At 34.5% G+C, this 12149-nt stretch overlaps 1 protein-coding gene across 1 annotated transcript in view; it reads right to left on the bottom strand.

Annotated features, from left to right (window-relative positions):
- The window catches only part of LOC310880977 (uncharacterized protein), a 1343899-nt gene that overhangs the window by 413246 nt on the left and 918504 nt on the right, over positions 1 to 12149 (bottom strand). Inside the window, exon 33 of the mRNA XM_083797545.1 lies at positions 8966 to 9088. Coding sequence (XP_083653671.1) covers positions 8966 to 9088 — 123 coding nt within the window. The remainder of the gene's footprint in view (positions 1 to 8965; positions 9089 to 12149) is intronic.

Genomic DNA, 12149 nt, shown 5'->3' with positions numbered 1-12149 from the left:
ATATTGGAAGTCACAGCGGATAGTGGATGTCATCCCTTTGAATACCAGTTGTTTATATGCGACCAACTGACTTGAACAGTCTTTCAAGTTTCATGGCTATATATCAGAACTATATAAAATCATGATGCTCAGCTTGAGGAAAAAAAACACACTAAAGCACAGGTTTTACAAAACAGGTTTAAAGTACAGAATATCAGCACAGAAATAGAAAAGAATAATACAGATGTATGAAAAGATGACATAAAAATTTGTCTTTTCATCAAAATATCATTAATTATCCTGCTACTTGATTATCTTTGAAAAGGTAGTATTAGTCAATCTTGTTGAACTCACTCTTATAGTCTCCAAATTATCAATTATTCTCCCTTGTTGCCCCAAAACGTGTTTAAATGCTCGTGCTATAGATACATTTCTCTCATACATCTACAACTACCTCTCACATACATCACAAAAACCATCTTAATCAATACTTGGATTAAAACATTCCATACACAGTACCACAGACAGCAGAGCAATAAAATAAATGTACTTGTGTGCTTTTGACCATAGTGAGTAGGAATCCTGGAAATTCTTTCAATTTATGTTATTGTCTCCCACAAGATCAACTGTTATACTGCAAAGTTTAAGTGATTTCATCATTATCTTTTATTTTTGTTATAATTTATTACTTTTATATTATCTACAATTTGTTATAAATTATTATATTTACTGATATTTCCTTTTGTTCAGTTCTATTAATATTAGAATTACAGATAGGTAGGAACCTAGATTCAAAGAACCTAACACAGCAACAGCTCTCTTCAGCTGTAGAATTAATAAATCCTAAGAGAAGAAAATTAATTATTTTTAATACATTTTCCATCAAGAGCACTTGGGTTAGACACAAAGAATACAGTGTAATAGCCAAGCTATTTATCCTTTAAAACATGTAAAAGAATATGTTACATTTATCATCCCATCATGTATCAACCCTCATTTCCTTTGAAAATAATAATAATAATAATAAAAGCATATTTTAAGGTATAAAGTAGATCGACTGGAGTAGGTTTACATGAGTCTGAATTTAATAGAATACTTTATATAGCTGAATGTATCATTTTTATCCTAAATGCCATTTTTTTCATCTGAAAGAGAATACAATGACTTTCTCTTTCAAACATTATGTTTCCAGCGGTTTCTTAGATAGAAGACGGAATGGCTTAATTAAAGACTCTGGTCAGCAGCAAGTGACCTGACACTGCTAGGACCATCAGTGGTGTGACATTATTCTCAGATGGCTTCCCACAGGCAATTCATGAATCTAAACATCCCAGTGATGGTAGCAAGCATCTATCATATATTTGGTCATTGTCTCTCTAGAGAAAAATACTCTCATAGCATTTGTCGGATAAATTATACAAAAATCAAATAAACTAGACGTGAAGAGCTGATTTTCAATTAGGTTCAAAACCAAGTTAATACATATCAACTGCTGAATGGAGGCGTTCACATGCCACCAAGAAATAACTTCTTGCTTCTCTTTTATTTCCAGCAAAGTAAACTCTTTTCTGTGTGTATGATATTGCAGGAGGGAAATCTGGGCTGTACATTCAGATCCATTCATCAAATTTCTTTTTGTAAGTTATATATGCTGCAAGAGAAATGTAGCAAGCCTCTAAAGCACACAGGCCAACTGATTATTTACCACAGAGAACAAATGCATAGCATTCAGTGGTAGCAGCAGTAGCTTTCTACTGTTTAAGAGGAGTATTTGATCAGAAAAACTGAACAGAAACACAGAGATAGAAGAATGAAGATAAAAACCTTTCCAAGTTCATTCTTGATTAACTGAAGCTGTTAAACAAATTGTCAAAACTAGGAATACAGACAGGACAAGAGCCTTCTTGGTAACTAAATGATTACCAAAATTCTGTAGAATCTAGAGAAAAAGATATGCCACAGCCTGGATGCCTCATGTATTTTTGTTTGATATCTTTTGTGTGCAGGGTAACTTGAGCAAAAAAGTGCATCAATAATATATTAGCAACTAATCTGACAGTACTTGCCTTCACTGTAACTGGAGTATTTGTGCAGTTCTACCATAACAGCTATATGGACAGGTGAATACAAAGAAAGTGAACTGAATACATAAGGAATAAATAGGTATTTTTCAATTTAGCATATTCCACTATATATTTTTTTTTTAAAGGAGTGCAAAATATAATGGAATCAAATGCAATAATAGCACTCTCCTGGAATTAACTGCTGAAAAAACCTGAATACTGAACTGAAATAACTTAGGATGCAATGGGCTTGGCAAAAGTGATAAAAAGTATAGCAAGAAAACAGAAAGTTCTGAAAGTTAGATATTCACAGCTGGATATCTAGAAGTCCATAAAATAATACAAACATCAAAAACCTTTGTAGAAGCCCTTCAAAAAAAAAAAAACAAAAAAACTCAAACAGGTAGACGTTCAGGCTTTCACACTGAGTAATCAACATTTGTGATCAAAACTGCTGCTTAGCCTTACAGCAGCAAGATAATCAAGTCCAGGGATGCAAAATTTGAAATTTGTTTACCACCGAGGTTTAAATAAATAACAAGTGGCAGAACACTATTATTTTTGTAAGAGATGCAAAAATTATATTGTGTTGTTTACTATGTATTTCATCAGTAAACAAACAGGTCACCTGTTCATTTCCTTCAGTCTTCTTTTGTTTGGCTCACTTGCAGGTTCAACTATACAAGTACTTGAAAACTTTACCATCCCCATTCTGAAATTAATTCCTTACTTCTGTCTGATGTAAGAGTTGCTAGAAGGTAATAATCAAATACCTATCCACGTTCATATATTAGATGTCTGAAGTAGAAATCACACAGTATTTTTACTGTTGAAATACATACAAGACATGATTACTGTCCTGAGAAGTTTGAAGTAAAATTCAGATAAACAAGGAGCATAGGAAGAAGACAGGTAAAGATACTTCTATATTGAGAGAGTCTGTAGATGATTTAGCAAGAGAATTAGGTCTTAAAGAGGGACTAAATATAGATTATAAAAACTATTACTATTTAAATATGGTCTTTAACTGCTTCTACTTGACAAAGGTGCTATTTCTGTATCCCTGTGTACTCCCAAATATATTTTTCCTGCCTTAGAAAAATATCTCACAATAAGGAGACCTTTTCACAGATCCTGCAAAGTTAATTGAAGCAAGGTAAGTACTAAAGTTAATTGAAGCAAAGAAAGCTCAGTACCAAGGTGAAGTCATCTTCACTTAGGGTTCATATTTAGTGGGCAGTCAACCTAACAACACTGCTAAAGGGAATAAAATGTGGTGTGTCAGATTTAATGATACAGAAAGTAGAGAGATAGTATTAAAATGCAGTGCAGATACATAGTTTGAGAGAGTTTATGAGCCTTAGGTTTTACTACTCACATTCGCCTATATGATTGGATGCTGTATATTATAATGCAATATTCAGATGTTCAGAGCAAGGTTGTGACACTGCTGTATAAACCTTGTAATGCAAAAGGATTTAGTCTCCACACAGTGTCTTCATACACATAGTTTTATGCTTTTAAAAATTTTATGAAACATAACCTTTCATACTGACTGAAACCTAAAAAAAACCAAGATCATGATTGCCTTTACAAACTGGTTTGGCTTTATTCTTTTAATTCTTTACATTCATCTGAAAATCTATACCTGGTATAGTCAACTCATTCTGTAGCCCCTTCCTACATCAGAAATTTGTTGTTCTTCTGTTCATACCTTTAATCACATAGTTTCTTCTTCCTTCACTGCTGCTAGTATGGCACACTTAGTCCTTTTTTCTTTCCCCTCTCCATATTACAGATTAAGCTTTACTGATATGTTTTATTTCTATAGATCCCTACTGCTTTTTTTTTTTCAAACCAAATCCCTGCACTTCTTTAGACTTAACATACTGCATTTAATTAAAGAATAATTAATGTGGACCATCTTGAAATTGATAGCTTTTCAGAGTCTATTAAAAGCCCTTAATTTATTCTAGTGTTAATATCTTTAAATATTTGATTAAATGGTAAAGAAAGAAATGTCTGTTCTCATATAGTGAAATGATAGACCGCAGATTAGTAAAAGCAAAGAATGCCAAATTTCATCTTCATTATATTACAGTACTTAGGACAGTGCATTTTCTCTGTAACAATGAGTTAATATATTTGCAGCTATATTTTTTTTGTATGTTGCAGATGAGTAAACATCATGGAGGACAGACTCGGCCTCTCAGTGTAAGAAATGAATAAATAAATATATTATAGTATACAAACTGTATTAACCATAACAGATTAATGAGCAAAATGTGAACAACAAATCATGAAAATACAAACTGGTGGAGATCGGATTTTTAACCGTTCCTGATAGAGGAAAAAATATTAAGTACACAAGTAAGTCCTTTTTTCTTCCATTTTATCTTCTCACATGAAGAATTCAGTGCTCTTCTCCCAGTCTCTGGCACTCTAAAATGATGTCTGGATAAACTGGATCAGTGTCAGGATATGCTGCACATTAGTGGAAGTTGACTGGCTTTTGTTCTGCCCTATGCAGGTGCAGTGTCTTTCAACACCACTCCCATTTTCTCCATTTACGTATCTCAAAAAAAGACTAAGTTTCTGTTTTTTGTTAGTCAATATATTTTCTCATTCCATGACAGCATAACTATTGGATCATTGCTAAAAATCTCCTTTACTAACGATGGAAATGGAGTCATCCAATTATACAAAAGGCCCTAATTCTAGAGTCAAAGACTTCCCTGTTGAAGCATGTTGCACGTGTCAGCCAATTGACCAGCAAGAGGATTTGGTCCTCAGGATTCTTGGGAAGTGAAGAAGTGAGATGTCTGGTGAAAATTACAGAGGTTGATAGATTCATCTTTAGTGTGCACATATTTAGAAAAGCAGAGCATTTTACCATTGTTCAATATGACTGCACATGTCTTGAACCATCATGACTGTTCTACTGGAATAGCGCGATACTAATTTCAGCTATGCCAATACAGAACATGCTCATGACACCTCATAAAATGGATTTTAACAAATTATCTTATTCTTTTAAGAGAGGATTAAAGAAACTCTTGAGCACGTCTTCCGGAAAAGCAATGTAGGGAAAGAAACAAGTCAAAACTCAGCATCTTCTCTTGGCTGGATTACTTCCAATAGTAACTGTTGTAGCAGGATTTCGAACAATACCTAGCTCTTAGACCACACCTCTCTAATTCCCGTCACTGGCCTCTTGTCCTGAACTTCAGAGCCATTCACAGCCTTGATTTTTTTCTACTTTTACGTTATCTCAGATCCACTCATACGAGCAAGAACAAAATATTCATAGAATAATGGAATCATTCAGGTTGGGAAAGATCTCTAGGATCATTAGGTCCAACCGTTAACCTAGCTCTGCCAAGTCTGCATTCAACAAGCTCCTGCTTCCAGAACTGCTCACACACTCCAGTATTGTGAATAAATACCTACAGAAATACATATGTTCAGGAACTGATTTTAATAAATGATGACTCTTCAGTGCAAATATAGGCATTAATTAGCTTCCTCTAATCTTCTCTGACTTTATGCTGTTGCTGATTCCCAAAGTGCTCACACAAGAAATTCCACCCTATGGGTGTTCACATAAACCAACCGAGACTCACAAAGGACTGTTCTTATCAATCAGAGTAAGCAGAATTTTAGTATACGTCAGTCTTCTCCCTAAGTCTGTACAGCACCTAACTCCAAGCCCGCTGCCAATTGGAAATTTTCAGAATTTAAAAGAAAGATGATAGTTTTATTAGGTGTCAAAGTTAAAGCAAGAGCAAAACATGGTCTGTATATTTTTCAAAAGTGTATAATGCAAATATTACACCTGACATGTACACTTCTGCATCTTTACATTTCATTATAAACTATGTCTTTAGCTGAGCCATGAGAAGAGATTTTAAAGTATTTATAAACAATAAGTATTCCAAGTTCTACATTTTTAAAAATGTAATGCTGCTTTTTAATTGATTTGGTGGTTCACACAGTAGTTCTTCCATGGCTTTGTATATGATTCTATGTTATTCCTGAAATTATATAGATGAACAACTATTTCTAAGGAAGAATAGACTTTTCACATTATTATCTTTTAGATCAAAGACTTAGATTTTTCATCATGTATAGTTATGTCTATAGGTATTTAATAAAATACGCAAATTTTTCAACATTTTTTTCAGCAGCTTCTTGAGTTCTGAATGTTACAATGTTCTCCTCTGCCTTTTTTTTTTGTGTGTGTGTGTGGGGGGGGGGTTGGGGTGTCTGATTTCCAGATTTATCAAGTTTCCATTCAACTGGAAAAGATGATGTTCAAGAAACCACAAAGACAGAAATTCTGAACCATAATTATCTTATGATTTTAAAGCTTGAGAAGTACTCAGGTACATGGTAATAGGCGTTGTGTGAGTACTGAGGCACTGTACAGAGACAGACATCAGTAATCACTGCACACGATGATTACAGCAATGGAAACTACTCTTTGAGGTAACCAACCTCACTCTCACAGAGTAACTTTTACTTTGGATAATTTTTTAATATACAGGTTTGAAAAGTGGAATACGAGAAATTATTCTTCTATTTCTGAAATCACCTATTCTTCTGACCTTTCTTCAGGTGAATGACTATTGCAATATAATATACAAAACCTCTGATTTCCCAGAAAGGAAAAAAAAAATTTTTTTTTTAAATATCTACACGACAGTCAATATTCATTCCCAGGCTTGCATTTAACCTTTGAAATAATTAAACATCTTCTTAATAATTAATCTACTCTGTAAAATTATTAGAAGGTATGTCTGTCCTGTGATTATGAATTATTCACTATGAATTTAGACTTTCTGAAAGTTTAACATTGTTACTAATCTACAGTTTCATAAATTTTCTTCGTGATTAATCAGAACTCATGTGCAACTCCAATATCCTGATTTATACTTTAGCTAAACCAAAACTGAAAAAAACATGACCTAATTAATTAACTGTTTTTCACAGATTATTAAAACATCAGTTTTCAAACTTCAGCAAAGAAACAGACCTGAGTAGCTGCTTACTAAAATCCAAATATGCAAGTGGGGCATTTTTCCTTCTTTTCATATATGCCCTACTTTTACGAAGATGCAGTAAACTTCACTCTATTCAAAATACCCTCTCTTCCCTTTCTACTCTCCTGTTCTGTCATCCATATATAAATCTCAGAGGAAAAATCAGTTGATGATCTGCATCTCCAAGCTAGCATTCAATTACTCTCTTCCCTCTAGATTACTTGTCAGAAGCTATGCACTGATAGAAGCACTCCTGCAGTGCATATCTGAAAAAGTCCTTCAAACACTGATCGAAACATACAATTTACAAGTAGCTTCTCACAGTCCCCCTCGTGTGATCCAAAACCATGATACAGGCGCACATTTTTTACCCATAATGTCCATTCCTTACTATTATAGCATTTTTCTCCAGCTCTTAATATGATCAGTTTCAGTCCCTTCAGAGGTAAAGTGGTTTTACTTTATGGTAAAATATAGCATCCTGCTTTTAACTATTACTTTCCATGAAGAAGACTGACCTTATTAAAAAACATACTGAAGATCCTAAAGCTGCTGAAATGAAATAGAAGTCATTTCTCTGAAACAATGGCAAAATTTATGTACTGAATTTCTGACATTTTTGTTTAGAAACCAGCTTCACTTGCCTGGTAGAGATATGTTTGAGACATCAAGGAACAGCAGGGAGAAACAAACAAACAAAGTAAATGACCCAGGCTAAACTGAGTAAGAATAACAAAGAAAATTGTATGAAAACATAGGAAACTGCAGGGAAAGCTAATGCTGATTTAGCTGTGTGTATGCTGCGCATATGGAATGTGGAATATATATACTAGGAAGTCACATCTACCTTCGGGATCCTGTGTGACTGATACCTCCTTAGCTCTCTGCCATGGAAGTCCAGTGACATTCAAGCTTAGTCTGAGGCACTTTCAGACAGAAGCGTTGCTGACCCAGCCTCCCCCCCCAGCCCACCAGCAGCATCTGCCTCAGATGGCATTCCCTGCAGGCAGCTCCGGAGGTACCGAACACAAATGCTGTGCTATGCCAGTGGGTGCAAGCCTAGAGCAAAGCTACAGCTACTTCAAAACACTGTCTAGCCTAGAAGTCACAGCAGGCATCAGGCTAGGTTTTTCTTTTAATAGGTTCTTTTCTGGCATTCACCAAAAGAAAAAGAAAACTGAAAAAAACAAATTGGCAGAAAGCTGAAAGAATTACGGGTAATTAATTATGTATATAACACAGTCTAATGTTTTCTTATCATCTAAATTCTTAGAGCTAAATAATTATCATCATTTTATTTTTTCTCGCGAATTCTAATAACAGTATGGTTTTGTCTCGAAGCTGATGTGAGATCAGTTCTAAGCTGACTGGAGGCCAGCTAAAAATTATTATTTTTAAAAATTGCTGCTGTTCTTTGGAATCCCCCTTGCTTAATAAAAGTGAAGTCCTCTGAGAAACTAAAAGGGGGATGCTGAGCCACTAACATATAGCAGGTTTATCTATCAGAAGAGAGGGAGACTTAAAAAAGGTCGAGATATTCAAATTACTCAGATTAGAGTGAAAACATTTGGTCTTCCACATGCTATGCTATGTTCTTCTCCATTGTAATAAACTTAATAAGAGGGAGGACAAAGAATGACAGAATCTTGCATGTTTCATTATCAAATTAAATATTTTACCTTAGCTACTGGCAAGTTCATTTTATGAACAACAAGTCCTGGAACTATTATTTTTTCCTTTATGATCACTGAGGAAATTAAGGACACAGCATACTTCTAGATTAATGTGATCTGTAGTAAACAACACTAAAATCCTTACAGATTGTAGTTTAAATAGTGCTTTTCCAAGTATTTGACATTCCAAAGGGAAAGAGTGGATTACCTATGAGCATCAGGATGCATAATCTCTGGCCAGTGCTGTTTAGTATTTCATCTACTCTGGGGCTGACTTCACCAGATGCAGACAGAAGTACTTCTTCTTTTAACAAGCATTCCCAGGGAGCATCTGTCAGAACAGAAAAACAAGTGGGTTATTCACTAAGATTTATAGTTAGTAGACATGTAATACCCAATAGGAAATAATTACTTATGCAGTACAACAGCTGAGCATGGAATTTTAAAAGGGCCTGCATAATTGACCAATAGCAGTATCTGAAATAACACTGCTTAGGAAAAGATTAATTTAGTCTCATGCAACAGGGCACAATTCTGCCCTACAGGCATCAGGAAGGCCTGTTATCTTACATCCAGCATTGCAGATTGAACTTAGTAGTATTATGGGATATTTTTGTGTTTTCTCTGAAGCACATAATATTAGCCATTGCCAGAGGCAGAATATCAAACATTTATCTGCACCTATTTCCTTCATAATGAAGGACTAATTCAATTTTATAACAATAGGAGAGGCTAGCAATGAGTTGGAGATCAACTAGAGAACAGTGTACTGGAGGCTTCTGCGTGTTATTCTAACAAAAGCAGCAGCCTGGCTTGGCCAGCTCCCTTAGTAGGATTAGAGTTTTGACATTTACCAGTGCAGTAGCCTTGGCAGACTTTGAATGATGCTTTCTATATTTATTTAAACATAAACTTCAAGTTCTGTGCTCCCTTTCAAAGGGCTAAGAAAGTAGACTTACTTAGTGACAGTGTCGGATATGAAAGTATTGCTTGCTATTTCCATAATACCCTTATGCTTTGAAACCACATTCTACTGTGATTTTTCTATTTGAATCTCAACATATGACTAGTGTAGATAAGCAAAGTTTGTTCCCTTATTTAGAGGTGATAACAGTGTCACACAACCCTGAAAGTTAAGCTACAAAATGCTTTGCCTCCCATTCTAATACAGGACTGCTGCAAGATTCCATTATCTGAAAATGATGAAACTTGACTAAGAGGACAAGTTTCAGCTACTGAAATAAATTAAGCTTCATCTAAGTCCCAGTGAATTTTAAAAAATAAAAATAAGATACACATTTGACACATTTTCTATCTGAAAATGAAAATTAAGTACTTAATGAATAAAAAATGTGAACCTTTAGTAACAAAGAAAACCTTCCAGCTTGTATGTTAACTCTGGGAACAAGTTCATGCCTTCATCACCTACCACTCCAAGACTGTCACCTGACATTATTTTCATCAGAACCAAAAAATATAAAATCCTGTACTTGCAATGAAGCTCAACATGAAAGAGGAAGAAAGAAAGCAGAATTTGCTTTAAGGACCTATATTTAATATTTTATAAGTTTAGGTAACATCAAATGATACCAGAGTTGCAACTGTACTCTTGCATTTAAATTGTATATCAAATCATTTAAAATTTCATTTGTTATGACATTTTAAAACAAAAATAATTGTACTTGTGAATGCAACATAAATTTTGAAGCCATTTAAACTTTTGTCAAATCATGTAACTGTGCAGTTCTATATACACTTTAATAATGTATTATTATTAAGAATGAAAGACCTCTCAACCAATAAATTCGAATATTTAGGAGGACACATTTTGAAGAATCTGTGCACTCTGCTTAGTAATCATGCTCTCCAGCAATCACATTAGTTTCTACTTTCAATTCATAGAATCAGAATAGTCAAGGTTTGAAAGGACCTCTGCAAGTTTCCTGGCCCAATCCACCCGCTCAAGCAAGGCAATTTAACAGTCCTTGAAAGTCAAAGAGGAAAAAAAAGTGAAAAAGCAGTCCTCACAATTTACTTTAAAAAGGAGGAAGAAAATTTTTAACATAAGTGTTGCTGGATGCTTTATCCGTTGTTGATCTCCATTGATCTCCAATTTCTTCAATTTTTTCTTACTAACTCACATGCATGTTTGCACTGTCCTGGACACTGCTATAGAGTGCAGTGCTTCCTTGGTGTTTTTATTAACTATTATCAAAATTCAGTGGGTCATAAAGACATTCAAGACCCTCTAGTGCTTTATCTGAAGCTTGGTTTTTGTCCAGAATCCTCGGTTCTATTTACTAATCTTCTACAAAGATAAGAACTGTGTCCAAATTTATATAAATAAAGAAAATGTAAGGAAAATCTCAGAAAGATTATTGTTAGGGATTCAAAAAGAAATCCCATCCACATTGTTTAGGTATTCTTATGGAAAATTACTTGCTGCTTTACAGAACTTGAATAGTGACAGCCTCTGCAGTTGCTACAGTGAGATTGGAAACCCTAAGATCCATTCTGCTTCTGCTGCTGCTCTTATTCTTTCTGTAAATATATGTGATTTTAGGCTGCAATAAGTCAACAAGTAAATGTTCCCAGCCAGAAGCAGCTAAGTAGCTGTAATACCCCCTGCACTTCAATATCCATAAGCAACAGAGTTGAGAGGATTTCCTTTTTCATTCTCTGTTGTTCCTCTCATTCCTTCCCTGAGTCTGGCATAGTCAAAAAAAAAAACAGAGCAGCTGATTTACTCCTTACTCCTTACACAGTTATGTTACAATGTTCCTGAGTATTTTTCGTAGTGCAAATTGTATGTCTTGTTGGTTCCTACAAGCACAGCAAAACTTTTGAGGCTTCATTGACTGGTAAGACATACTTCCACATTTATACAAAAGGATTTAAACATATTTATGTGCCGCAACAGGCAAACATAACTTTGCTCAGTCAGGAACCAAGAAGAGTTACCGTCTTTTTAAGTTTTGCAGAAATGCTCTGGGATTTTCATTAATCTTCAATACCAAATGAAAAAAAAAAAAAAAAACAAAAAAACACCACCAACAAAAAACTACTAAAGTCAGTTAATGATCCCGTTCTCCTGTACCATTCCATAAACATGCAATACATGAGTACCTTTCCAGAACACTATTTTTTCTCATCTACTGAGACTCGTAACAGATTATTTTGCTAGTTTGAAAGATGAAATTTGAGAGCTTCTGCTGTAAATTCTGGGAATCCTATGATTACAAAATATATATATATATATATATATTGTGAAGACTCCCCCACCCTTTTTCTTAAAATGTCTAATATTTGTTACTCTCAGTTTGCTGAGTCTCAAGCCAATACTGCCTAGAAACAGATATGAAAATATATGATCTTTAATGAATTTCAGATAT

The sequence above is a fragment of the Anser anser genome, assembly GCF_964211835.1.
Source record: "Anser anser genome assembly, chromosome: 13".
Classification (NCBI taxonomy): domain Eukaryota; kingdom Metazoa; phylum Chordata; class Aves; order Anseriformes; family Anatidae; genus Anser; species Anser anser.
Note: the sequence above shows the minus strand (reverse complement) of the source record. Positions and strands in the feature narration are given on the sequence as shown.